This window comes from Trichosurus vulpecula, chromosome 2 (genome assembly GCF_011100635.1).
Source record: "Trichosurus vulpecula isolate mTriVul1 chromosome 2, mTriVul1.pri, whole genome shotgun sequence".
In the NCBI taxonomy this organism is placed as follows: Eukaryota; Metazoa; Chordata; class Mammalia; order Diprotodontia; family Phalangeridae; genus Trichosurus; species Trichosurus vulpecula.
This window is the reverse complement of record NC_050574.1, coordinates 77,178,369-77,204,834: the sequence shown is the minus strand read 5'-3', so window position 1 is coordinate 77,204,834 and position 26,466 is coordinate 77,178,369. Positions and strand designations below refer to the sequence as shown.

The following is a 26,466-nucleotide window of genomic DNA, read 5'->3' as shown; positions in this document are numbered from 1 at the left end:
GTTTCATTCTTATCCCCCAGACATAGGAGGATAAGTGCAAATGAGACATTGTATCTCCATCATCTCTCCCTTCCAAAGGGTTCTCAGTCTTTCCCCATGTTTTATCTTCTTGTTACTCTCTCAATCCATCCCGCCTGGAAAGGGAAAAGGAAAGCTGGCAAGGGACAGATGCTCTCTCCCTTGGACACAAATGTGGGAGGAGGCAGAGTTTGAATTAGAACCTGGGAGTCCAATCTCTTGGTCCAGGGTTTTTCCTTAATGGGTGGGGAGGGAGTTGATTGTGTTATGCTAGAGGGACAGGTCTCTACCAATCTCTCCTAGGTACACCCCTGTTGGCCGTTCCTTCTTCTCTCCCCCTGAGGGATACTACCACCCTCTGGGGGGTGGGCGTGAAGTCTGGTTTGGCTTTCACCAGTCTGTACGGCCAGCCATGTGGAAAATGATGTTGAATATTGATGGTGAGTAATGGGGAGGGCAGGGGGCACCTTCCTACCTCTGTAGTCAGTGTCAATGTTTCTCCACCCTTCCACCTTATTCCACCCTCTGCTCTGGAGGAGCCAGAAGTCTTTTTATCTCTAAAATCATGGAATTGGACTAAATCCATGGTTCCAAACCTTTTTAAGTATGGAGGAACCCTTTGTAACTTCAGCACAGACCTCCCCCACCCCATTGTAGTTATTGTATCCACTGAGGAAGGAAATACAAAATGACAAGCTACCTTTAATTCAGTAATACTTTCAATGAGTTTGTACTTCATCATAACAGCATCCATGTTTGAAAAGTAATAATACATAGAAGTGTAAGATATAATATTTATTTAATCCATAGAAGGCATGTTTGCCTAAAGTTATGATGCACATTTTCGTTGGAGCTAAATAAAGATCAAAATAATAATGGTAAGTGCCATGGTGCGTGGCTTCTCGGACCCCTTGAAATAACTCTAGATTCCAATACGGGAACCAACTGGACATGAGGAGTGCTGAATTTAAGCTTTAAATCCTGGGATTCTAAGACATAGGAGCCTCTCTCCCTTGGAATAGATGTGTCTCCTAAGTCAGACTTTCAGCTTTCTCTGAGTTGTCCCCTGCCCTATCCCTGCAGTTTCGGCCACAGCTTTCTACAAAGCACAGCCAGTAATTGAGTTCATGTGTGAGGTGCTTGACATAAGAAACATCGATGAGCAGCCCAAGCCACTCACTGACTCCCAAAGAGTTCGATTCACCAAGGAAATCAAAGGTGAGTACTACTGCAATTGAGGTTGGGGACAGAGTGGGTTCCACCACAGGAAGAGGAGTGTGTTGAGGTGTAAAAATTGGTCTTTGTGATGTTGGATAGATTTGAGGGATGGCGGCAGCTGAGCCCATTCCTGGTGGGATTCCTTCCTTAAAATTTCTTCTATTTCTTTGCCTTCCCCCTTTCCCCCAGGCCTGAAGGTGGAGGTGACCCATTGTGGGCAGATGAAGAGGAAATACCGAGTGTGTAACGTCACCCGCCGGCCTGCCAGCCACCAGACGTAAGTGGGCAGGGTTGCTGGCTCACATCCAGGAGCGGATGCTGAGTGATTACCCAGCTGCTAGGATGGGGGCATGAGGGAAGTGGTAGAGGGCCCAGAAACCTGATAGCCCTTCTTCTAGAGATGAGCCCTGGGATTTGGCCCATCTGCCTGTCCCGGGGTGATTGTGTGATCTTGTATTCCTATGGCCTTCCCACCTGCCATACACACACAAACAGAAACAGCCCCTTGTCTCATCACAGACATCTTTCCACTTCCTGGTTCCAGACCTTTCAGTAACTGCTGGGATTTTTCCTGAAGCTGGGGCAAAGGACTCTGAAACTTTCCTGGCCACTTGTGGCTGGGAGAAGCAGGGATAGTGAGTGCTTGGAATAGAAGGGGCAAGACATTTGGCCCTCAGTCCAACCTTATTAGCCTATCTCATTTAGGGGCACTTAGGTATGCTGAATTCCCTCCATATCTTTGGAGCTTAATGCTATGCCTGGCTTGTGTGTCTTCTCATGAGGCTCCAAGTCTGCCTGGCTCTTCTCTCCTCTGTCTCTACCCTAAACCTCACCTGCTTTAGCTCTTCCCTTTACATTTGAGAAGGTAGTGATATTCAGAGAAAGGGAGAAGAGCCTGGTATTTCTAGAGATAGGGGGAGTAGGGATATAGTTCAGGGGGAATAACTTGTTAACATGCTTCCTTCCCCCATAGGTTTCCCTTGCAGTTGGAGAGTGGACAGACAGTAGAGTGCACTGTGGCTCAGTATTTCAAGCAGAAGTACAACCTACAACTTAAGTACCCCCACCTGCCATGCCTGCAGGTTGGCCAGGAACAAAAACATACCTACCTGCCTTTGGAGGTGAGGCACTCCTTTCCACTGAACCTCTCTGCCATACCTTCTCAGCCATCCTCAAAGCTCTTGCCACCCTCTTGCCTTCTTTTTCTCATGTCTCCCGTTTTGCAGATTGGGAAACCGAGGAGTCTGAGTGGCTTCTCCAGAGACATTAGGTGGATTAGGGTAAATGGAACCCAGTCCTTCTGTCATCTCTACCTGCCCTCAGATCACAAAGCTGCCATATTTTTCATCCCTGCCCCAAATCAGTAGAATAGGCTGGGTAATTTGGTGCTCAATAGGACTTGTTGGATGGTTTTTTCAGGGCTGAGGTGTCAGAGACCTACACCCTTCCTTCTCATACTTTTATTCCCTCCTTTCTGTAGTTGGGATCCCCACAGGACCTAAAACCTTTTGGTCACACAGGTGTGCCTTACTCTGTAGAAGAGATGTGCTCCCAAAATGTTAACCTATAAACTGAATTCCCTTTTCCTAATGGCTTTTACCAAAAGATGGATGTATTCCTTTTGAAAAATGTTTAGGTCACAAGCTATAATTACATCTTGCTTTAAAATAGCAAACATCTAAAAATCATATGGTTACAAAAGAAAAACAGTTGTCCTTTATATGTAATACTCAGTATTTCAACATTAATGTATAAGTTACAAAACATCCCCAGAGACAAAGACAGAGAAGGTGAGCTGACTTTGCTTCAGTGCAGCCTCCCTCCCTACCTTAATGGTCTACAAAAGCAAATGACAGTGATCTAAAGGTCTCATGTGCTTTTCTTTACTGGATCTTCCAGCAAGAGTCTGGACCAGCTCCCTTGCGTGTCTGAGGCTTTTTTCTTGCTGTTTCGGGAAGAGCTGTGAGATCTGGAAAAGAGCAAAACTGCCAAAGGGAAGGGAGCAAATTGGCTCTAAGGCCACTTCCAAGGTCAAATAATCTAGTCATCCCCCCAAAGGGACAAAGAAACACCAAAGGGAGTGAGATTCCAGAGATAACAGGAAAGGAACCAAGAAATGGGATAGAAATAAAGTGCTCAGGGGGCACATTTATTGAAAAATTGGTGAAACTGAGATAGGAGTAATTGGGGAGCACAGTCAGTGATATGGGCTCCTAGAAATCTGCAAAGTGGAATTTTAGGGAATACAGAGCCTTAATGTCAGCTCTAGAGAATAAAGATTGCCAAGTTAATTCTGTTTTTTGTTTACATTGTTACTCCCAAAGAATGTCATTTGAAAGCCTCTGCCTTCTTTTTTGACTGCTTGTGCCTGCTCATTACAACTGCAACTTTTTGGATTTCCATGCCAGAAAGCTAAATATCATCAACATCTCTAGACCAGTGTTGTGCAGTGGAAACCCTGGACTCCAAAGGCCTGGGTTCGAGTCCCAGTACTGACACTCATTTCTTGGGTGTCCTTGGGCACATAACAGTGTCTTTAAGCCTCAGTTTGCTCACCTGTAAAATGAGGAGAGCAGAGCTTGAATTATGGGCTTCACAGGCTTGTTGTGAGGGTAGCACTTTGTAGGTCTTAGAGCTGTGGTTTTTTCTGTTCTCTCCTTTAAGGGGTGGTCATGAGAATCAAATGAGATCATCGATATGAAGGTACTTTGTCAACCATAAAGCTGTAAAATTGTAATTTGTCATTATCCAGGCCCCCAAAGCTTTGCTTTCCTCAGACATTTAACCAGGACCATAAGAGTGTAAATAAAAGTATAATTTATTATCATTTTTTTCAATTCTTCCCTGTTTGAGCCAGTAGCATGGTTGGTTGTTGTCCTCCATTCTCCAAGAGGACCAAAATGGCATCAGTATGTTGGGGTCAAGTTACAGTGTGTCTACTGTGGCTGATCAGACCAGTATGAGGTTGGAAGGCTCTCCCATGGGTTAGGCACAAATAGCCCATATGAACATTTGGAGTGGAGATGTCTCTAAATGTGCACATTTCACCTTTCTTTCGAGCTATAGCAATTCTGCTTTGCTCATGGAGCACAATGCCTTCTTTGATCAGGGCATACCATGCTGGGCGGTCCTGTGCCAGCATCTCCCATGTCCAGAGATCAATTCCAAAGTCCTTCAGGGAGACCTTGAGGGTGTCCTTGTATGACTTCTTCTGACCTCCTTGTGAGCACTTGCCTTGTGTGAGTTCTCTGTAAAATAGTCTTTTAGGCAATCATGCATTTGGCATTCAAACAGCATGGACAGCCCATTGGAATTGTCCTCTCTGCAGTAGTGCTTTACAGTTGCAGAATTTACCTGTTGTCAGGGCTGCTAAGTGTATAGAGTCTCAAATATTCCCTGTCTTGCTGATTAGCTAGGCGTGGATTAATCACTCTGTGGATTCTTTCATAGCAAACGATTGATCTCTGGTTGATGAGTCTCCATCTCTCTTCCTCCCCCTCTTCTCAGCAAGCTCTGGGGCCTTGTTATATCTCATTCTTCCCCCCTCCCCCTCCCATCCTCCCATCAGTGTTTGAGCCCAGGCAGTGCTATTAGCCACCTGAGCCCAGTGAGTGTTGCTCAACTCAACATGTTCATTAAGTGCCTACTGTATGCTGGGTTCTGTGCTTGGTGTTAGAGGCAACAGAGAGACCCATGGGGCTCCCTGGGTAGTCAGGAAATATCCCTCAGAAACAGTAACTGAGTCCCAATCTCCCCCCATAGAGAACTGTCAAGAGAGTTAAAATTCCTAATCCTTACAGAGCTTACACAGACTGTTTCTTTGATCCAAGTACAAGCCGTGTGGGGCAGACAATAGTAGCATTCCCATTCAATGGATAAGGTAACAGAGTCTGAGAAGAGGACTGGCTTGCCTAAAATTACAGTCAGGACAGGGACTTGAACCTTCTGAACTCTCTGTCAAGTCTAGCTCTCTATCTGAAGTCATCCCACAGTGGAATAAGAATGTTAAAAGCAGACCAAAAAGGACAGTGAGCAACTGTTTATATCCTTTTGAGATGAGTGCATTCTGAAGCCTCTGAGGTAGGATGGTCACTTTGGGGATTATGCTTATCCCTCCCATTTCATTAATGTCTAGAAAGAAGTGTTGACTAAATATAATTCCACCTCAAAGCTGAGTGTAAATCCAACTTCTGTAATGTGCTAAGGGAGTGGATATTTAGAGAAATCCTTTTGTGAACCCTTTGGTGTAAGTGAAGAATTCTTTTCTAATACAAATAGCATCTCTTGTTGTGTAAGTTTTGATTTTCATACATTTGCCATTTTCTTAAAGTGGGGCATACCTGCATGCCAAAGTGGGCTGCTCATATATAAAGCTAATCTTCTGTCCCTTCTTGGGGCTGAGGGGTTGAAATCAGGTCTGAGGTCTGGGATCTTATCCTTCTTTGGGAGCTCTCAGAAAAAGATGAGATGTGGGTACAGGGGTGTGAAAGGTCCCAGAGCCTTATGTAAGCATGTGTGTGTGTGTGTGTGTGTGTGTGTGTGTGTGTGTGTGTACATGTCCATGTTCTCCAGGTCTGTAACATTGTGGCTGGACAGCGCTGTATCAAGAAGCTGACGGACAATCAGACTTCAACCATGATCAAAGCTACTGCAAGGTCAGCCCCGGACAGGCAGGAGGAGATTAGCCGCCTGGTAAGAGGGCTCTCTAAAGAGGACAGCTAGATTCTGCTGCTCCTGAAGAAAATCCTTTAGGGGCTGGTAAAGATGGGGTTAGGTCTTGGCATCTTTGCTCCATTGCTTTAGAGCTTACTCTCCAAGGTACCCATGTGAGCTTGGCAAAAGAGAATATGGGAGACTGTTATTCCTATTTGCTTTAGTTCTTCAGGCTGAGGTCTCCTTGTCTTCTCCCCTGTGCTGACCCCAGCCTGTTCTTTCCCACATCAAAACTGCTCTGAGCCCCTAGCCCTAGCTCTAGACATCCTCCACAACACCTTAGTTCAAAGGCAGAAGAGAGGGCAGAATCTTCGGTTTCCTTGATGCTCTGCTGCCTGGTTCTAATTAGACTTCTTCCCTAATTTCCTTCACACACACCCCAGGCCACTATTATTCTCACCTTTCCCTTTCCTTGCTCTTGTTTTCTAAACAGATGAAGAATGCCAGCTACAATCTAGACCCCTACATACAGGAGTTTGGGATCAAAGTGAGAGACGACATGACAGAAGTGACCGGCCGAGTGCTCCCAGCTCCAATCCTGCAGTATGGCGGACGGGTGAGCGAGGGCAAGAGTCGGTGAACTACATAGTGTCCATCTGGCCCCAGCTTAATAACAGAGAAGCCTTTGGGCTAGGATCATGTTTGGGGGCAGGGGATGGGAAGCACAGGCTCTTCCAGTGATCTGGCTTACTTAATAGGGTGGGGAGGAGGAGGGAGGAACAGCATCCTGGAAGGCTTGGGGTTTGGTTGGGATATCCCAGGCAGTAAATAACCACTGGTTGTCTTTTACCCATGCTCTCAGAACCGAGCCATCGCCACACCCAACCAAGGTGTATGGGACATGCGAGGAAAGCAGTTCTACAATGGAATTGAGATCAAAGTCTGGGCCATTGCCTGCTTTGCACCCCAAAAGCAGTGTCGGGAGGAGGTGCTGAAGTAAGGAGCCCAGGGTGGGCTAGGCTCTCTGCCCCACTAAGCCCAGGCCAATTTCCATAGCATTCCGCCTTGTCCCCCCTTGTCTATAAGCTGACTTTGGTTTCTGGGTTAGATCTTGTTTAGATATTGCCCAGAGCTCCCCAGGAAAGACAGAGCAACAGGAGTGGGAGGGGAAGGCTCTTTATTTAACATCCCTTTCTCTTCTCAAACACATCCTTGGGGGCAACTTCCCTCCAACCCCCGCCCCCCCCCCACATACATACATACACACGTATACTTCCCACTTCCCATGGGAATTCCCTTATGACCTTACAGGAAGAAATTCTGAAGTAGATTAGTTCTAGCCCAGGCCTAGGACAAGAGATTGTCTACAAGGCTCATTTAGGAAAAAGGGGTAGAACTTGGTGTGTATGAGTGACTGACACACCAAGAGGATTGTTCTGCCTCTTGATGGAATCCTCTATATTCCAGTCCACTTTGGGCTTGGGCCTCTGCTGCTTGGATGCCCCGCCTCAATCCCCTGGGGCCCTTGTTATGAAAAAAGTTCTTCCTTAGATTGAGCCAAAGTCAGCCTCCCTGTGACTCTTCCCTCCTTCTCCTTCCCCTCCCCATTGCTCCTAGTTCTGCTCTCTCGGGCTCAGAAGAACAAGTCCAATATCTTTTTGCATAACAGCTGTCACTGATATTTGATGACAGCTATCGTGTCTTCCAGAAGTCTTCTCTTCTGTAGCCTCAACATCCTTTATTCTTTCAAACTATTCCCTCATATCACGTGATTTCTGGCATCCTCTGTCCTCCTTGCCTTCATGCTCACACTCATCCTTAAAGTGTTTCCAAAATACAACACAATGAGGGCTACCCGGGAAAGGCAGCCCAACTGTTGCTTCCTTATTTTGGAGCCTCAATTAGATATCTGTTAAAGCAGCCCAAGCTCCATTTAGATTTTTTTTTTTAGCAGCCATATTATACTCTTGTCTCAGGTTGAGCCTGCAGTAGCTCAAACTCCTACTGAGAACCTGTGTCCACTGAATCAAGTCCACTTTTCAAGTGATCGAGCATGTTGTTGTCTATTCTCCAGCACCCCTGCCCCCACCCCACACTTGAGGCCAGGCTTCATGTTTATCACTGTTTGGTTCCATCTTACTGGCTTTAGCCCATTTAGCCTTTCCATGCTTTCAGGTCCCAATTCTGTCATCTGGCCTGTTAGCCATCTCAGTGTGATCCTTAGCTGTCTGAACCTTCCCAGAGGTGTTTGAATTTGTACAGTAATCATAGGATTTGGATCATGGATTTAGATAGAACTGAAAGGGATCTTAGAAGTTATCTATTCCATTTCCCTCCTTTTACATACAAAGAGGTCCCCGAGCCATAAAGAATTGTCCAGGGTCACATAGCAGAGCAAGGGGCAGAAGCAGGGTTTGAATACCAGTCTTCCTCTTCCAAATCCAGGGCTCTTTCCACTATGTTACACTGCTTCTTGAAGCCTTAAACCACATGAATGAAGCTCTAGTTAGGGAGTTTGAGGGGGGAGATGATTCTTTGACATCTCAGCCCAATGGCCACCTCCTAGAGGGAAGCCAGGGCTCACCTTCCCTCAGATGCGAGGGGCTCTGAGCCCTGAGGATGCACTTGGCTGTTCTTCTAGGCTGGCAGGCTCTTAGTGCTTCCCTCCCACCCCCCACCCCCTCTCTCCAATGCCCTGCAGGAACTTCACAGACCAGCTCCGTAAGATTTCCAAGGATGCAGGGATGCCCATCCAGGGCCAGCCTTGTTTCTGCAAATACGCGCAGGGTGCAGACAGCGTGGAGCCCATGTTCCGGCATCTCAAGAACACCTACTCGGGACTGCAGCTCATCATTGTTATCCTGCCCGGGAAGACGCCTGTGTATGGTGCGGCTCCTCCTGGGGGAGGACATGGAGATAGGGGTTTTGAGTTTGAGAGACCGGCCCCCTTGGCTGAGAGGTGTGAGGGCAGAATCCAGGCCCTGGAGAGGGCTCCCACCCTGAGAGGTTGAGGAAAGTCAGGGCATGGGGAAAGAGCCCTTGGTTTTCTACTTTGGCAAACTCAAGAGTGGGGAGGGAGCCAGGACACACATGGAGCCTCAGGGCTGGGAGATGAGCTGCCTGGATCTGCTCCCTTGGGTTAGTTCTCAACTTTGGGGTTACAGGCAGCAGCCTGCCCAAATTCCTCCTGAAGAGCACCCCTGGCCTGATCTTTCACTTACTTGGGAGAGGACCCATTACCATGAGACAAGGCAAAGGAGGGCAAAAAGTTGGTAATGTTGCTGTCAGCTCTGTTATCAGCAAATGACCAGTCTGCTTAGTAGACTATCTCCATTGTTTTCCTTCCTCTTTACCTCACAATTGGTATCATTTTCCCATCCTTTTCTCCATTGCGGCTCTTGAGTCTCTCTCTTTTCCAGGCCCTGATTCCATCAGTTATTCAACTAACATTAATTGTCTATTTTGACTGAGACCCTGGGCTCATCTCTGAATCACGAACGAATGAAAGATGAGTCAAAACATAGTCCTTGTTCTCAAGTAGCTTACAGTCTAATAATGTGGGATAAGATATGTATAACAAATAGCTTTGTTATCAACCACAACGCGGCAAGTTCAAAAAAAGAGGTTCTGTGAGAGATTTGAGGAAGGAGAGGTCATTTCCTACCTCTCTTCAGATCCCTTCCCAGTGCCTGTGATCTACCTCAGGTCTCCCCAGTCCTAAGAAAAAAAGTTTAAAAGAAAAGCCCTCCCCTCAACCCTCCTACCTTTGACTGGCCATCCTAGCTCCCTCCTCCCTTTTACTAGCAAACCTATCTTAAGAGTCATCGGTGCTCAGCCCTGCACTTGAAGCCCTTGCTTCACCACCCACCTGCTCCTTAACCTTCACTCCCAAGTCTGCATTCTCTTCTCCTAGCTGCTGGAAAGCCTCTTGGCCATGGCCTCCTCTCTTTGCAAGGTTACCGGTGAACTTCCTCATCACCAAACACCATCTTCTCCAGCCTCATCCTCATTAACATCTGCTTTTGGTGTTTCCCATTCTCTCTTGGCTTCTCTTCTTTTGACATTGTGCTCCTGTTTTTCCTACCTCTCTGACCATTCCTCCTTTGACTCCTTCACTCGTTTCAATCCCTAAACACAGGCATTTTCCAGTGTTCTGTCATCTCACTCTTCTTTCTTTTCCTACACCCTCTTGGCAATCTCATTCACTGCCATCGTATTCATTGCCACTTCTATTTAAATTGTTCACATATATGCATATGTATTTCATATAGATAGATAGATAGATAAAATTTCCACTTCAACCTCTCTCCTCCTCTCCTCTCCCCCTTTCCTCTCCCCTCACTTTCCCTTTCCCCTCTTCTCCCTTCTTCTTCCCTTCTCCCCTCTCTTCTCTTCCCCTCCCTTCCATTCTCCTCTCTTTTCTTCCTCTCTCTCTTCCCATCTTCATTCCCTCCCCTCACTTCTCCCCCCTCCTCTCCACACTCCTCTCCTCCTTTCCCCTTCCTTCTCCTATCCTTTCCTCTTCTCTCTTCCCCTTTCTCTTTCCATCTTCTCTCCTTTCTTCCCTCCCCTTCTTTTCCCACCCCTTGCCTTCCTTCCTTTCTCCTCCCCTCTCTTCTCCTTTCTTCTTCCATCCTCCCCTCCTCCCCTCCCTTATCCTCCCCTCCTTCCTCCTCTCCTCTCTTTCCCTCTTCTCTCCACTTCTAGCTACCTGCTACAAATTCAAGATTTAAAACATCTCATCCTTCCTCCCACCACCACTCCTGACTTTTCCTTTCCATTTTCTGTCCCACTGTCTTGAACCTCAGTCATCTTTTACTCTTCTCTCTCTCCCTCACCATATATTCCCTCTCATTTGCCAAACTCGATTGATTTTTCCATCTAAGTATTTCCCTTATATTCCTCTTTCTCCTTTTCTATTCCCTCTGAACCCATTCTAATCCAGACCCTTAATGCCATACACCTTGATTACTAAGTAGTTTTCTAATCAGCTTCCCATCTCCAGGTTCTCTACTCACCAAATGGCCCTGTCTCCCCTCCCCCCATATTGATCTCCCTAAACCACTGTCTCACTCCTTTTCTTGAAAACTGTCATTCATTCTCCAGCCCCTCATAAGTAAAGGCTCAACTACTTAGGATATCATTCTAGGTCCTTCACACTGTATCCATCATAAATATTCCTAGGCTTGTCCTACCTGAAACATTGGAGAAGTATTCCCTCTTTCTCAGGTATAGCCCCACCCCTAGTTTCTGCCTATTGAAATCTCAATTATATTTTATTAGATAGTTACATAATTATATTTCTGTTTGTACAGACCCTAAATGCTGATAAAATGCTTCCTTAGCCCTTTGAGGTAGGAATACAAATATCCCTATTTTACAGAAAAGATAATTGACTTTAACTGGTTAACGTGAAAGATGGAGAAGTCTACTTTTTAATAATGAAATAGCCAACAAATATGCCTCTTTGTGACAGGGACAGGTTGAACCCAGGGTTTGTAGAGACCTTGTCCTCAAGATATTTCCATCCCCTGCTCTCAGGAAGGTTGACCCTTCTCCATTAGTGACCCCTGGTTAGCATTCGCTCGCCCTCTACACCCTTCTCTACTTTCATTTCCTTACTTAGGCTATAGGAGAGATACATTTCTGGGCAGAAACTCCTCGAGTGGTGTTTTGAAGACAGGCTAACTGACATGTAAGGAAAGAACCCAAGAAGAACTTAGATTTGTAGAATTAAATCTTTAGAACTGTCAGGGACCTCAGAGAACACCTAGTCTTAACTATTACTTAGGCCGAGGGATGGGAAACAGTTGTCTAAGGTCACTTGGTTAAGAAGTAGAAGAAGCTGTGTACATGAAAGCTGACTTCTAAGAAACTGAATATTTATTCCTTTGCTGACTGCCTATGTTACTAGGGGGAAATTGAGGAACTTTGCAGAGAGAAGCAGTATTTAGCAGTGGTCTCAGTTTCACATCACTACCTCATAGAAGGGTCATACCAGCAACTGAAATGTAGGCATCTTGCCTTCCTAGGTGGGTACTGAAGCTCACAGCCTCTTTTCTTTCCTCCCTTGTGTCTCTTTCTTTCCTTGGCCCTCAGCGGAGGTAAAGCGTGTAGGGGACACCCTGCTAGGCATGGCCACTCAGTGTGTGCAAGTGAAGAATGTGGTGAAGACATCTCCCCAGACTCTGTCCAATCTCTGTCTCAAAATCAACGTCAAGCTTGGAGGAATCAACAACATCCTAGTCCCTCATCAGCGGTATGAGTGGGGTGGGGGGGGAGGGGCGTGGGAGAGATGGCCTCAACTTGGAATGTGGCCAAGTTGGGGAATGGGAATGAAAGAGTTATACTCCTGACTTCTATATTTTTCCTCCTTAGCTCAGCTGTCTTTCAGCAGCCTGTCATATTCCTGGGAGCAGATGTCACACATCCTCCAGCCGGGGATGGGAAAAAGCCCTCCATCACAGCTGTGAGTGACTCCTTCTTCTGGCTTTCCTATGTGCAGTCTCCTTCCTCCTCCCTACCACACATATACAATAAACCCTAGCAGCTGCCCACCCCCAACATCACCAAGACATTGCCGATCCTCCTCTCCACATCTGCTGTCAGCGTCTTCCCTCCCCCTGCCAATTCTTAACCTTCTGAAACCCAACCCCCATTAGGGGATGTCTTCATGGGGGGGAGGGGTAATCCCTTCATACATATAAAATCTTGCATATGCTCATACAAACTCTTTCTCCACTCATGTTACATGATGCATGGTGTATCCTTCCCTGTACTCCTGGAAAGGGAACCAGGTAGGAAAGATAAGAGTCTGATAAGGATTAGATAAAAGAAATTCCCCCTGCTTTGGAAGCTGCAGGCAGGTGGGGCATTTGTTCCAAACACTGGCCTAATTTGCCCTCAGCAGGGAGTGAGGGATGAGCAAGTCATTCCGGGCAAAGGTGGGTGTCTCAGTCAATCTCCCTCCTTGGGTTGACACCTCCCTTCTACCTAGAAAAGCACTGGATTAGGGTAAGTGCTTTCCTATATAAGCCTCCTCTTCCCCTCCCATTCCCTAGCTCAGGACTAGGTTTCTGAAAAATCAGAGAGACTCTTGGTTCCCTGCTCGAGGCCATGGAGTACTTTGGTCTATTTCCAACATTAAGCCTTGGTCCTAACCCTCCACTCCCCCATAACACGTTGCCTCGTTGAGGAGAAGAAAGTTTTCAGACTTTCTGAGCTGATATTCTCTTGCTCTGATCCTGGTGTTTCTTATATAAGGAAGGGAAGGAACAAGGCTTCATTTCTAACTTTTTCCAGCTTTCTCTATGTCCAGCCCTTCCCTCCTGCCCACCATGGTAGGTGCCTTTAGCAGGGACCTTTTTCTGTATCCCTTGTATCCCTCCTATAATTTTTCGAGGGCAGTGGTCTTCACATAGAGTACTCTCCATGCCCCCATCCCACTTGCTCCCTTTTGTCACATCAGACTCCACCTCAGCAAGGTAACTGAAAGAAGCAGCAGCATTTTGATGCCCATGGAAAGCCCAGACCATGTTCAGAAGCCAAATTATAAGTAGTGAGTGACCCATTCCAGATGAGAAGAGGCCAGCCCACATACTGTACTTTGAGAGCATGTTCACAAGAGCCCTTAAGTCGTGACACAGAGTTGAAGAGAAGAATGGGGCTAAGCTGGGCTCTCTCCTTCTCCCTGGTCACCCTCTCTCAGGTGGTCGGCAGCATGGATGCTCACCCAAGTCGTTACTGTGCGACAGTTCGAGTCCAGCGACCCAGACAGGAGATCATCGAGGATCTGTCGTACATGGTGCGGGAGCTGCTCATACAGTTCTACAAATCCACCCGATTTAAACCCACCCGCATTATCTTCTACCGAGATGGTGTCCCTGAGGGTCAGCTCCCACAGGTGAGGGGTCCCTGGGGTGGGGGCAGACCAGGGTAGGCCTCAGATGAAGTGAGCTACAAAGAAAGAATTGGCCTAATGGAAAATTCTTGAAGAACTTTTCTCCCCTTATCCCCAGTCTCTACTCTGTAGATGAGGAAACTGAGGCATAGGTTAAGGCCGATGAAGACAAACCTAACTTACAACAACAAGGATAGAAAATCCAAGTGTTTAAATTCCTCCATCCCAATCTGCAGGAATATTGTTGGCAGGTACTACCAAGCCAAGTGGTAGAGCTTATGCTGGGGATAGGTATAATATTGTTGTATCAAAGGTTGTGTGCAGCTTAGTGACTTTTAGTGTATCATTCCAAATTGGAGAAGGGTGCTTATAGATTTGCTGCCTAGTCCTTAGTAGATTTTATTATCTGAACCCTAATTACCCCTAGTCCCTCTGCCATTGACCCATTTTCTTGTGTCCTTCCCTCTCCCACTTCTTCCCTTCATTCCCTATCACTGTGTATTCTGGGGTACAGGTACATTTTCTAGACTTTCAAAGGGGAAATTAAAATATACAAAAAGATAATACCAGAGAATAAGACTGCTTGAACTTGCATTTTCAAGAATTGTACAACACATAAATCGTGAATGTAAATCTGAGATTCTGTGGTCTTAAACTTAAAACTTTTTCCTTTACTAGAGTTTAGCAGTCCCCCTGTCTCTGCTTATTTGTCTCCCTGGACTGACCTCATCTATCCTTCCAATTTCAGGCTCCTTCTTAGTCCATCCAATAGCATTATAGTAATAATAAGCTTGTGAAAATTACAAAATGAAGCCAATCGCACTCTATGAATTTGGGATACAACCTCAGCTGAGCTCTCACAGCTATTCAACAATCTTTCTTCTCTTGTCTTATTACCTTCTTATCTCTTTCTCCACTTGGTCTGTTGCAAACTTTTTCTTCACCCTTGACACCCTTCAGCTCCACCCATGATGTTTCATACTTGCAGTAGATGACCTAGCATAGCTGAAAAGATTTAGAATGACTCCCCCCAGTTTTCCTTTGCACACCCCCCAATTTAGCATCACCCTCTTTCCTTTTTTTCTCCCTTAGGAAAAAATGTTTAATTTTTTCCAATTACATGTAAAAACAATTTTTAACCTTCATTTTTTATAATTTTGGGTTCTAAATTCTTTGCTCCCCTTCTCTCCCTCTTCCCCCAAATTGAGGAGGCAAGTAATTTGATAAGGGTTAAACATGTGCAGTCATGCAAAACATATTTCCATATTAGTTATGTTGTGAAAGAAAACAGATAAAAGAAGATCAAGAAAAATAAAGTTAAAAAAACTATCTCCATTCAGACTTTATCAATTCTTTCTCTGGAGATGGATAACATTTTTCACCATAAATCCTTCAGAATTGTCTTAGATCTTTGTATTGTAAGAATAGCTAAGTCATTCGCAGTCAATCATTGTATAATATTGCTATTACTATATACAGTGTTCTCCTGGTTCTGTTCACTTCACTTTGCATCAGTTCATGTAAATTTTTCTGGGCTTTTCTGAAAGCATTCTGCTCATCAATACAATAATATTCCATCACAATCATATACCAGAACTTGTTCAGCCATTCCCCAGTTGATGGGCACTCCCTTAATTTCCAATTCTATGCCACCACAAAAAGGGCTGCTATAAATATCCTTGTATATGTAGGTCCTTTTTTAAAAATTTTTTTGGGATACAGATGTAGGAGTGTTATAGCCCTTTGGGCATAGTTCCAAATTGCTCTTTAGAATGGTTGGATTACCCTCTCTCTTTCCTGTGGTGATAGAAGTAAGGAGATGCCCTATTCCTTGCTCATGCTATTCCATCTACCTACATCCTTTATCTGATTTCCTCCAGCAATCTGCTCTGACAGTCATCCCTTTTCTCTCTCTCACATCTTCAGTTTCTCTCTTGTAATCTGGTTCTTTCCTGTGTGCCAAAAAAAACATAGACAGGCCTTCTCAGCTCACAAAAAATCCTTCCCTTGACTCTTCTACCATGCCTTCATACTGTTGTACGCCGCTGTTCTCCTTCAATACTGATCTTATTTAAAAAAAAAGTATACCCACCTGAAGTGTCTGCTTACTCGTTTACTCATCCTTTCCTCAGCTCCTCATAAACTGGCTTTTGGTCCTCTCACTCTATTGATCTACTCCCACAGGTCACTAAACTCCTAATTGTCAAAACCTCTTCTTAGTCTTCATGCTTTGACCCCTTTGTGGCTTTTAACGTTGTTGTCCACTTGCTCCCCCAGATACTTTTTCCCGGTTTCTGAGATACCACACACACTTGCCTGGTGTTTTCTTCCTCCATCTTCATGTTTTCATTCTCCATTGTTGACTTCTCATCCTCCTCCTGATCCCTTTTTTCTCTCCCTTAGGATTTCATTCATTTCCATAGCTTCAGTTGCCACCTCTGTGAGGAGGATTCTGAAATCTCTCTCTAAGTCACACTTTCCTGTGCTCCAGACCCACATCTTCAACTGCCTACAAGGACATCTCCATTTGGTTATACCATTGACACCTCAAACTGAACATATCCAAAGTTAAGCTGATTATTTTCCCTCCCAAACTTCTTTTTCCTTTTGACCTCATTCTTTTTGTCTGCTATACACCTTTAGTTGGTCTCCCAAGTTTGTAACCTTGGTGTTTACTTGGATCTTTTCCTCTCCCTCGTCTTATATCTAATCACTTACTAAGTCTGTTGATTCCAGCATCTCCAGCATCCGTTTCATCTTCTCTGTTGCCACTGCCACAACTCTGGGTAGATTTTCATCAATTGGGCTAGATGTGATGATCACCTATTTGGACTTACCATGGTTGCCTCCTAACATCTTTCTGCATCTACTCCCAATCTGTCTTTTGCTCTACTGCTGGAATACTCTTTTATACGTAGATGTCGTCATGTCACTGCTCAAAAAGCATGAACTGCTGGCATCCTCTCAGCTTCTGAGTTTTAGCTTTTCTTTGCTTGACATACAAGGTCTTCCAGAACCTGAAGCCAACTCTCTCTCTCTCCAGATCTATCAAATGCATATCCCTGAGCTGCACCTAACTTGGTCCCCTCTCTGTCTCCCAAACCTGTCCTGCCCTTTCTTTCTGTGTCTTTGCTAATGCTGTTCCTAGTGCCTGGAATGCCCTCGTGCCTTCCCTCTCCAATGCTGCCTGTTTCACTCATCTGCTGCTTCCTCTAGGAAACCTTCACAGATCCCCTGGCCTGTAACAAACTCCCTTGCTCTTGAACTTAACAGAGCAATTTGTTGTGCACATGTCCTTCTCTTATAAGATACTTTAATTGCATAAGAACAGGGACCGTGGCTTAACTAAGCATTGTATATTATATTTTCCTTTCACCTAGCTTAGGACCTTTGAGCAGAGGTTGATGCTTATTGAATGTTAAATGACAATGCTCTGATTGACTACCCTTATTGTTACACATGTAGCTAATAAGATCCACTAGCCTTTCTAGAGCTCTCCAAGGTCTGGGCGTGTTATGCAAATAGGATCTCACCTGATCCTCACAAATGTCCCAGGATGGAGGTACCGTTATTATCCTGATTTTACAGATGAGGAAACTGAAGTTGATAGAAAAGAGGTTAACTAACATGCCATGTGTATTAACTAATACATAGTAAGTGTCTAGGACAGGATTACAAGTCAGCCTGACTCCAAGTCTAGCACAATGTCCACTGTGCCACCTAGAGCCCAACACATGGGTCACCCCCAAGGTTAACAGCAGTCAAGACATTCTTTAATTCTGCTGCTCCAGATCCTCCACTATGAGCTGCTGGCCATCCGTGATGCCTGCATCAAGCTGGAGAAGGACTATCAACCTGGGATCACTTATATTGTGGTCCAGAAGCGCCACCACACTCGCCTTTTCTGTGCTGACAAGAATGAAAGAGTAAGATCCACATAGCCCAGTTTTCTCTCCTTCCTCTGTGTGGCACAAAGCTGTTTGCCTGCTTGCCTGATGAAAAGTTTACTTTCTGTCATGTGGAGAAGTGTTTGAGAACATAAAGGAAATAGTGTAGGAGTAAAATCTTGTGATAATTCAGCCTTGGAGATAAAAATCAGACATTTTCTTAGCCCTCTATTCCTCCCCAGCCACCATCCCCCTAGTGTCTAGCCTTTGCCTTTCAAGGCTCTTTGTATTAGCTTTCTAGGCTTGGCCCTAGGCTACAAAGAACCAAGAGCTCTCAACAGGACTGCCTTGGCCTACTTCAGGACCATATAGGATTCAGCTGGAACAGGCTAGGGACCAGGCTCAATTTCTAAGAAATTACTTGTGTTTTTCCTCCATGCAGATTGGAAAGAGTGGAAATATCCCAGCAGGTACCACCGTGGACACCAACATCACTCATCCATTTGAATTTGACTTCTACCTGTGTAGCCATGCAGGCATCCAGGTAGTCAGGCTGATCTCTGGGGACTTCAGGTTCTTGGTGGTGGTAGTGGTCAGGGGAATGATGATGATGGGGTGAGCTAAGAATGGATTAAAACCCTACTAAGTTCATTGATTAGCATTTATTTGTGTGAATCTCCTATTTTAGATTTGTGGACAACTCAGTTTTAATCCTATGCCATCAATTACAAATTTAATGTGAGATTTGAATACAGTGAGGTTAAAATGTGACAGTTTTCTAGAAGTGATGGATTTTAATCCCTGGGCAGGCTTATTTATAATTTATGTGTCTGCCAGCTCTGAGGGAGGGAGATATGCTGGCTGTTCCTTCTTAGAAGCCTTTTTTTGATTGCCCTTCTCTTATTCCCTGGGCCCCCTCCCAGGGACCACGTGGTACACAGACCTCTTCACCCCTTCATCTCTATAGGGCACAAGCCGACCATCCCACTACTATGTCCTCTGGGATGACAACCGATTCACAGCAGATGAGCTGCAGATCCTGACCTACCAGCTATGTCACACTTACGTGCGCTGTACACGCTCCGTCTCCATCCCAGCACCTGCCTACTATGCTCGCCTCGTGGCTTTCCGGGCACGCTATCACCTGGTGGATAAAGAGCATGACAGGTGAGGTCCATGGTTGGAAAGGAGGGCTGGCTTAGTGATGGAGGGGTAGCTTTGGGAACTTGGCAGAGTGCTTTTTGAAGGATGGTCAGCAGGATGGATGAGAGAGTCTCAGCAAAGGGAGAGGGCTTCTTAAGTTTGCACACTAACAGAACTGGAAGGGACTTTCTAGTCTAACCTTTAACTCCTTTTGAATAGGAAACAGGCCCAGAAAGAGCAATTGATTCGCCTAAAGTCAGACAGGAAATAATGCTGGGCCTAGAACTGAGGTTCTCTGTTGTCCCAGGCCAGCAGTGTTCTATTCAGGGAGAGGACTAGGAGGGGAGGGAAAGAGAAGTAGGGAAAGCATCTCTCCTATATCATAACCCTGTACAACTTTGTGCCCATAAATCCTCTGCCTGGGCTGTAGGGAATGAGGAGGAAGGGATGCCATGGGGCATAGGAGAACAATGTTACCAGCATCTCCCATAACTATCTGAGGGGGTGCTCATCTGCCTCCCTTTTTCTAGCGGCGAGGGGAGCCACATATCGGGACAGAGCAATGGACGGGATCCCCAGGCCCTGGCCAAGGCTGTGCAGGTTCACCAGGACACTTTGCGCACCATGTACTTTGCTTGAAAGGCAGAACGCTGTTACCTCACTGGAAAGAAGAAAGCTTTCAGAGCCCAAGGAGCCATACAGATGGAAGGAATCCCAAGGAAGAGGAATCCGGGGGAGTGGGAGGGGAATGGGGGCAGGCTGGGGGGAGGGGGGGATGGGGGGAAGGAGAGCTTGTTTCCCCACTGCAGAGCAGAAGCTGCATCACTAGGGGGTGGGGGGATGGGGGGCAGGGCTGGCAAAGAGGGACCACCAGCCAGAGGCCCCTGACTCTTCCCTTGCTCTGCCACATCTGACCCGACCCCAGTGGACCAAGAGAGAGGCAGCATCGTCGCTCACAGGTGCCCATTTTAAAATGCAATACTAAAGACTTGTGACTGGGAGGGCTCCATAAGGTCGGCTCTACAGCTGCGGCTCGAGGGACAGAAGCTGGTAGGTTTGGGTTCACTTCTTTTAGAGGGACAAGTGTTGGCTTGGAAAAGAGGGTGGGAGGAGGAGGAGGGAAGGATTTTTAGGAGCCTTAATCAAAAAGGTATAGATTCATTTAAGAAAAAAAAAATCCCAATCCAATATTTTAGGATAGTAGAGGTTTTAATGGGTTTGAAATCCAGTTTGTAGGGAAATTCTACCACCAGTAGTTTTGGTTGCTCCTCCCCCTAGCTGTCACCCCTCCCCTCTGCGGCACACCTTCCCCCTGTGGCACCTTCCTCCCTCCCCGCTCCCCATCAGATGTAAGGCACTATGGCACTTAGTCCGAATTGACACAGCCCTGTCTTCCTTCTGCCCCACTGGTGGGTGACCAGTGCCTTCACTGTAATGCTGCAGAACTGCAACCTTTTTGTACCTTTTTTTTGTGTGTGGGAGGGGGAGAAGGGGGATATGGGAAGCAGGGGAGAAATACCCCAAGCCTCACAGGCCTCCTGTAGGTGACGCTGCCAGCTGTCTGCATCAGAAGGAGTTGACTATGACATTCACAGAGTGAACCCATTGCTTTGAGATCACAACCTCAAGATGGTTAAAATCCATTGAAGACATTTGCACTTTCAAACATGACAAGTTTCTTAGCTGCTGAAATAACTGACCCTTGCCCTCCCCCCACTCCCACCCCTCTGTCCCCAGGTTCCCAGAGCGTTATTTCAATGGCATCCTTTCCTCCATGACAGTTGAGTCTCCCATGTTTCAACATTTCTTTGCTGGGCTATCTTAGAACAAAAGATGCTTAGGTCTAAAAGAAGAAAAAAAGAGAAAACTAAATGTTATTTTTATACAGTATCTTGAGTCTGTTGCCAAAACTTGCAGGTGACTCTCACGTCCTCTGAGTTTACATCCCAGACACACTGAGCCGTCCGTCCGTCTGTCCATAGAAGGGTCATGCACCTGGGTCATTGTTCTGCCCAGTAGGCAGGGGCTGGGGTTGGAGCCCTGTTGTTTCTTGGCTTCCTCCCCCACTCTGTGCATTATCCACCATTCCCTTGCGCCCCCTCCCCAGAGGATCCTTTTGTCTCCTCTATTCTTAGTCAGAGATCAGGCTCTCTGACTCCAGCATGGCCTGTAACACACTTTTTGATAGCTTCTGCTGCTTGCTTTTGCTGCTGTTTACACAAAATACTTTTAGTTCTGTGCGCAAGGGGCAGATGGGGAAGTGTATGCATGTGTGCATATAGTCCTCCCTCTTTCTGCAGTCAGTGAAGGGGTCTGGCTGGAGTAGGGTCAGAAGGGTATAGTTGGTCTGTCACTTTGGGGAGAACATGGGCACCAGATTGTCCAAGGCCTTTTTAGGCTATTATGTGCCTAGGGTGTTAGTGGTTAGGCCCCTTCTTCTGGCATGGGTAAGCATAGGGACTGTTTATTTGTTTTTGCCCATCTGGTGAGGACAAGGAACCTCAGCTCATTGTGGGAATTTCTCTGTACGCTTTAAGGGATTAGACACTAGGCAGCCTAGTCTGTCATCTCTTCTACTGGGCTTTAGTTTGGTTGTTTTGCAACCACAGACCTTGAGAGCCACACCCTTAGATGAAGCCCACGTGGAAAGCCTTGGCCCTTAGGCCTCGTAGCTAGTAAAGCAGACACAGGCCTGGAGGCTGGCTTGAAACCAAGTCTCTGTCCTTGTCTGCTCAGGGAAAGGTGGGCAGGTGTTGGAACTGGCTCTTCCCCCTTCCCAGCAGAAGAGTTGCCAGACCATGATTTGCTATGCAAAACAATCTACCCCAATCTCTATTTTTGTTGACCATATTGTTCAAAGATATCAGCAAAACTTAGCACAAACAGTAGTTGTGGAATAGGGCATTGGGACAGTTTGGTAATTCCTTCCATTCCTTCCTTCCTTCCCTTCTTTCCTTCCTTCCTAGCTGGTAGTATTGCCTACCCTGCTGTCCATGGCTTGGATGGCTGGGAAAGCCAGTGGCTCTCCCCTAGCTGTGGGTGGCAGGGTGGGGAGGGGCTCTGGGAAGGGCTGAGCTCACCTAGGAGCCTACATTCCTTACACAAGTGCCTATATCGTGATGTCAACACTCTGCCCGCCTCTGTCCATCTTCATATCCTTGCCTCTAGTTTGTGTCCATTCATACCTCTGGGTGGGGCTCCAGCCATTTGAAGCTCCCCCAGGACCAGTGGCTTTGCATGTTTTCTCCGCATGTGTCTTGGGGTTGGGGTTCAGGGCAGTTTTCCTGGGAGGGTACAATCATTCACCAGCATTTATCCATGCCCGTGGCAGGTGGCAGCCACAGGGCCCGGTTTGTGTTCCTCCTCTTCTCTCTCCGCCTCCCTCCTGTTGAGTTTTGAGCTGGGGTCTGAATTGCTTTTTTTAGACATGTTGGCATTACATATGCCATTTGTAAAATAAATGAATGAAAGTTCGAGGAGCAGCTTGGGCATTGGTAAAAAACGAACAAAAAAACAACAAACAAAAACAAAATAGCTTTGTTGCTCTTGTGGTTTTTTTTTTTTTTAGCCTTTGAGACTTGAAATATAAACTTGATCTTAGAATTTGCACTTGTGTGTGAGGTGCCGTGTGCAGGATGAGAAGGTGGTCCTGGCAGCGAGCTCTCAGCTCTGTGGGCTTTCTTGTCCAGGTGTTGGGGGCACCCAGAGTGCCCCAGCCAGTCTCTTAACTGTCTGTTGCTTCCCCCACCTTTCTCAGTGCCCCCATTCTGCTTCTATGCCTTTTTGAGATCAAGCCTCTGCAGAGTCCCAGTGTCAATAGTTAAGCTCTATTGTGAAGCCATTGCTTCTTTGCTTCTGAGCACCTGGAATTCCATTTTTTTTCTATAGGTCTGACTCATAGTGTAGAGCCCACCTGGCATCTGGTGCTGCATGAGTGTCCATGTGAGCCTCTTGCTGTGTCTCTGTCCCAAGGCCTCAGCTGATGCAGACTCAACAGGCATGCCAAGCTGGGGTGACAATAGGAGGCTTTGCTTCTCCTTAGGCCCATCCCCAACCACCACAAGGTGCTATTCCTGCTGTAATACTGAGCACCCTGTATGCTTCTGGTCCTGGTTACCCCAGTAGCTGCCTCTCTTTCTGGGCCACATCTCTGAGTAGCCTCCTTTGAGGAGGCCTGGAATTCAATGCCTTAGGTGGCCAAATATTTTAAGCTAGGTGGGCAGGGGGAGCAGAGAGAACAAATTCTTGCCTTCTGTTCCTTCATGGGTGCATGGGGTTAGACTGGATGAAAGATCCATCCCTTCCACTGTTTTGACTAGAGTGTTGAGGTGTCAAGCCAGTGGCTAAACAGAGAAAGGGGAGGGATTCCTTCTGAACACTGCAAAAGCTGCCCAGGTTGGATTGAATTGATTCTCACTTGATGTGCTAGTCGGGCATTCCCTTCTACCTAGGATCAATGCCACAGGACCCTTGGGGTCCAGAGAAGCAGTGTTGGTGATGGAGATGAGACCCTCAGACAGGAAGGGCAGCTTGGGAAATACTTTTTCTCCTTGCCTGTGCCAACAGTTATGTACAAAGCTGTTGGAGGCTTTTTTCTGGAGCTGGGACCTGGCAGGGTGGGCCATTTGGCAATAGGATGTGGGGAGAGCTACCTCTGTGTAGCAAAAAAGGGGCTTTGGAAATAGCATCCAAGGGTAGATGTGCTTTATTTATTAATCTGGTATCTGTGCCAGGATGAGTACTGGGTTACCCTCTTCTCCCAAAAGCTTGGACATCAAGCAGATGTGCCAAGTCTGTGGAGGGCACTCAAGGCATTCTGTACCCTCTCTGCTCTGTTTGGCCCTCTGCAGCTGGGGAGGTGCTCTTATCTTTTAATCTCTTCAATTTTTAAGGACTTGCCTTCTCCCTGGGCTGATGCAGGACCCAAAATGGTATTCTACAGCCGTTCCACTCTCTTCAGACTCTGAGCTTCAGACTGCTGCAGAGGGAGAGGGAGGTTGGGGACACATTACTGGAGCACCCAAGGCTCGTGGAGAAGCACTAAAGAGGGGCAGGGTTCATCTCCCTTTTGAAAATGAATCTTCAAAACTTTGTGCAAATAAAGAGAATCTATTGAGTCTAATGACAGTCCAATGGCTGAACAGCAATAAGAAAACGCTGGAGGACATTATTTTGTGTATTTGGTGTTGTTGCACTTAGCGGAGGTATGGTGGACAGAGGGTTCAGAGCACTCCTGGGGTTTAGTTTCAGTTCAGTTTCTAAACTTTCACACCTCCCTGAGCCCAGTGAGGGCGGAGCTGTCCTTGGGGCCCCACACCCAGAGTCTTTGTTTGCTTTTGGTTTTCTCTTTGACCTGTGTTAGTGTCCTGCTTCTGACTGTATGCTGGATGGTCCATTTGTGAAACTGCCCAAGCGGTTGTAACGGACATTTATTTCTGAAACAAGCAGCCGCATGATATTGTGTTTTATAAAGATAACAATGGCTTATGTTTTAAAAGTGCAGCATCATTTTTCTTTTTTTTTTTTTTTGCCGTGGGAAGGGCGGGGGAGGGTGGGGTATAGATCTGAACAAAGCTGCCAAGAGCAATTACATTGATTTTAGGCCAAAATAATAAAGAGAATATTATAAGAGTAGAACACTATTGCTTTTTAAGGGGAAAAAAGAATCAAGAATTAAATAACCTCCAGATCATTGTAGCTACATGTGGCTTCCTTGCTTATGACAGGTGACTTGGGCCCTGGTGCTTATGTCTTTGCTCCAGAGGGCGAGGGGCTACCTTTCCCCAGGGAGGCTCTGAGAGCCTTTATTTTGGGGTAGAAGGTCAAAGGTAGGGGAAGCATTTCATTGGTTTCTGCCTTTTCTCAAAGGAAAGAGAGCTATAACTCCATACAAATGAAGGAACCCACATTAAACCTTCCTAGGTCTCTGTCCCTCTTATCCTATTGAAATATCTCCTGGAGGGCTAGAGGCTGGTAGTTCATATTAATGGACAATCCATTGAGGATACTTCAGAATTCATTCAATGGTACTTCCACCATAGAATGAGTATGAAGGCCTTTCAAAACTTCTGGGGCCCTGGAAGTAGATCCTGATTCTGTCATTGTCTTAGGGCCCTAATCAGCTTCACTACTGTATTGGCTTCTGTCCAAACTAAGGCAACCACAGGCCTTGTCTTCAATTCAGTAAACATTAAATGCTTACTTTGTGCAAAGGTCAGGTGCCATAAAGAAAGAAGGGACAGCTAGAGGTTATATCATACACTTGGTTTAGTGTCAGAAGACCTGGGTTCAAGTTCTGACTTTGTAGCCTAAGTTAATTCATCTATGAAAAGGGGAATAATAATGTATCCACTCTCTACCTCACAGGGCTCTGATGTAAGGATCAGAGGAGATCATGTATGTGAAAGTACTTTGTTACTGTAAGAAGCTACATAAACGCAAGCTATTATTAGGATAGAATATCTTATAAGGGTAGCACAAATACTTTAGAAAAAGCATCAAAAGAGTGGATGTCATTTAAGCTAGGTCTTAAAGGATGGGTAGAATTTCAACTATTAAGAGATCTCCAGGTTTGGGATGGTAATGAGGAGATCATTCAAGGTAGAAGCGCTTCGGATCTAAGTATCAAAGAAGTCATGGAGATGGACTACTGTATACACATTGAATCAGAACATTTGGCCTGGCCCACTGGCTGAGCCTAATATTCCTGGAGCTTTGCAGGGTTCTTCCCTGGATGGTCTGGCCCTAGACCCCAGTTGGGTCTTCAAAGTGGTCTTTTACGAGTGGACAGGGCTGTATCATCCTGAGCCACATCTGGGCTCATCCTCAGCATGGGAGACTTGCCTATGCCCAGGAAGGTTTCAAACAATTGGACAGTAGCTTACTATTGCTGACCTTTTCTCCTAACTAATAGCAAGTAATTAGATTGTGTCTTTTCCTATTTGCCTTTTCATTCCACCTCCTCCCTTGGGGGCAAGTGTCTATATATCTTGGAAAAGCATAGGAGTGGCTCTCAGACCTTCCCCAATATTTCCTTTAATTTAGAATGTCAGAACCACATCTAAATAAAGCCAAGGCCTGCACTTCCAAAGTGTTTTCTTAGCCTCTTGCCACCCTTCCCCCCGCCCCCATACTTCAGAGATAGAAGTAAAAAACCAGCTTTCTTTTTTAGTTTCCTGGCCTCTTTGTGGAGGGACTAGGGCTGGGCATTCTGGGGCACCTGCAGTTTGGTTTGGGAGAGACTGGTCCTGTTGGTGGAGTGGAAAATGCACTAGAGGCAGAAGACCTGGGTTTCAGATCCATCCTTAGTACTTCCTGGGTAGGCAAGGGCTTAACCTTTCTGAGCCTCAGTTTCTTCCCCTGTAAAGTGGAGATATTATTACTTGCACTACCTACCTCACAGGGCTGTTGTGAGGAAAGCACTCAAAAATGGGAGTGATTATTATGTGACAACACCACTTTCTTTCCTAAGGTAAAACCACTTCCTTAACTATCAGGTAAAGATAGACTGCCAGCATCCTTCATCATGTCCTTTCCCCAAATAAAATAAATAAAAATGGTCCAACAGTTGACTAGGTCACATGGCTACCGTAAATTGTTCACCAAATAGTGCTTAACTCTATAAAGTCTTATTGAACATCATTCTCT

At 46.1% G+C, this 26,466-nt stretch overlaps 1 protein-coding gene across 1 annotated transcript in view; it reads left to right on the top strand.

Moving 5' to 3' along the window:
• Nucleotides 1-19,547, top strand: part of AGO1 (argonaute RISC component 1) — a 29,146-nt gene extending 9,599 nt beyond the window's left edge. The window contains exons 5-19 of the mRNA XM_036747065.1: nt 322-458; nt 1,102-1,236; nt 1,426-1,513; nt 2,210-2,357; nt 5,809-5,928; nt 6,383-6,505; nt 6,752-6,885; nt 8,591-8,775; nt 11,989-12,148; nt 12,268-12,358; nt 13,598-13,792; nt 17,581-17,715; nt 18,119-18,220; nt 18,644-18,843; nt 19,350-19,547. Of these exons, the coding sequence (XP_036602960.1) occupies nt 322-458; nt 1,102-1,236; nt 1,426-1,513; nt 2,210-2,357; nt 5,809-5,928; nt 6,383-6,505; nt 6,752-6,885; nt 8,591-8,775; nt 11,989-12,148; nt 12,268-12,358; nt 13,598-13,792; nt 17,581-17,715; nt 18,119-18,220; nt 18,644-18,843; nt 19,350-19,458 (2,062 nt within the window). The 3' untranslated portion in view covers nt 19,459-19,547. The remainder of the gene's footprint in view (nt 1-321; nt 459-1,101; nt 1,237-1,425; nt 1,514-2,209; nt 2,358-5,808; nt 5,929-6,382; nt 6,506-6,751; nt 6,886-8,590; nt 8,776-11,988; nt 12,149-12,267; nt 12,359-13,597; nt 13,793-17,580; nt 17,716-18,118; nt 18,221-18,643; nt 18,844-19,349) is intronic.
• The last annotated feature ends 6,919 nt before the right edge of the window (nt 19,548-26,466 follow it).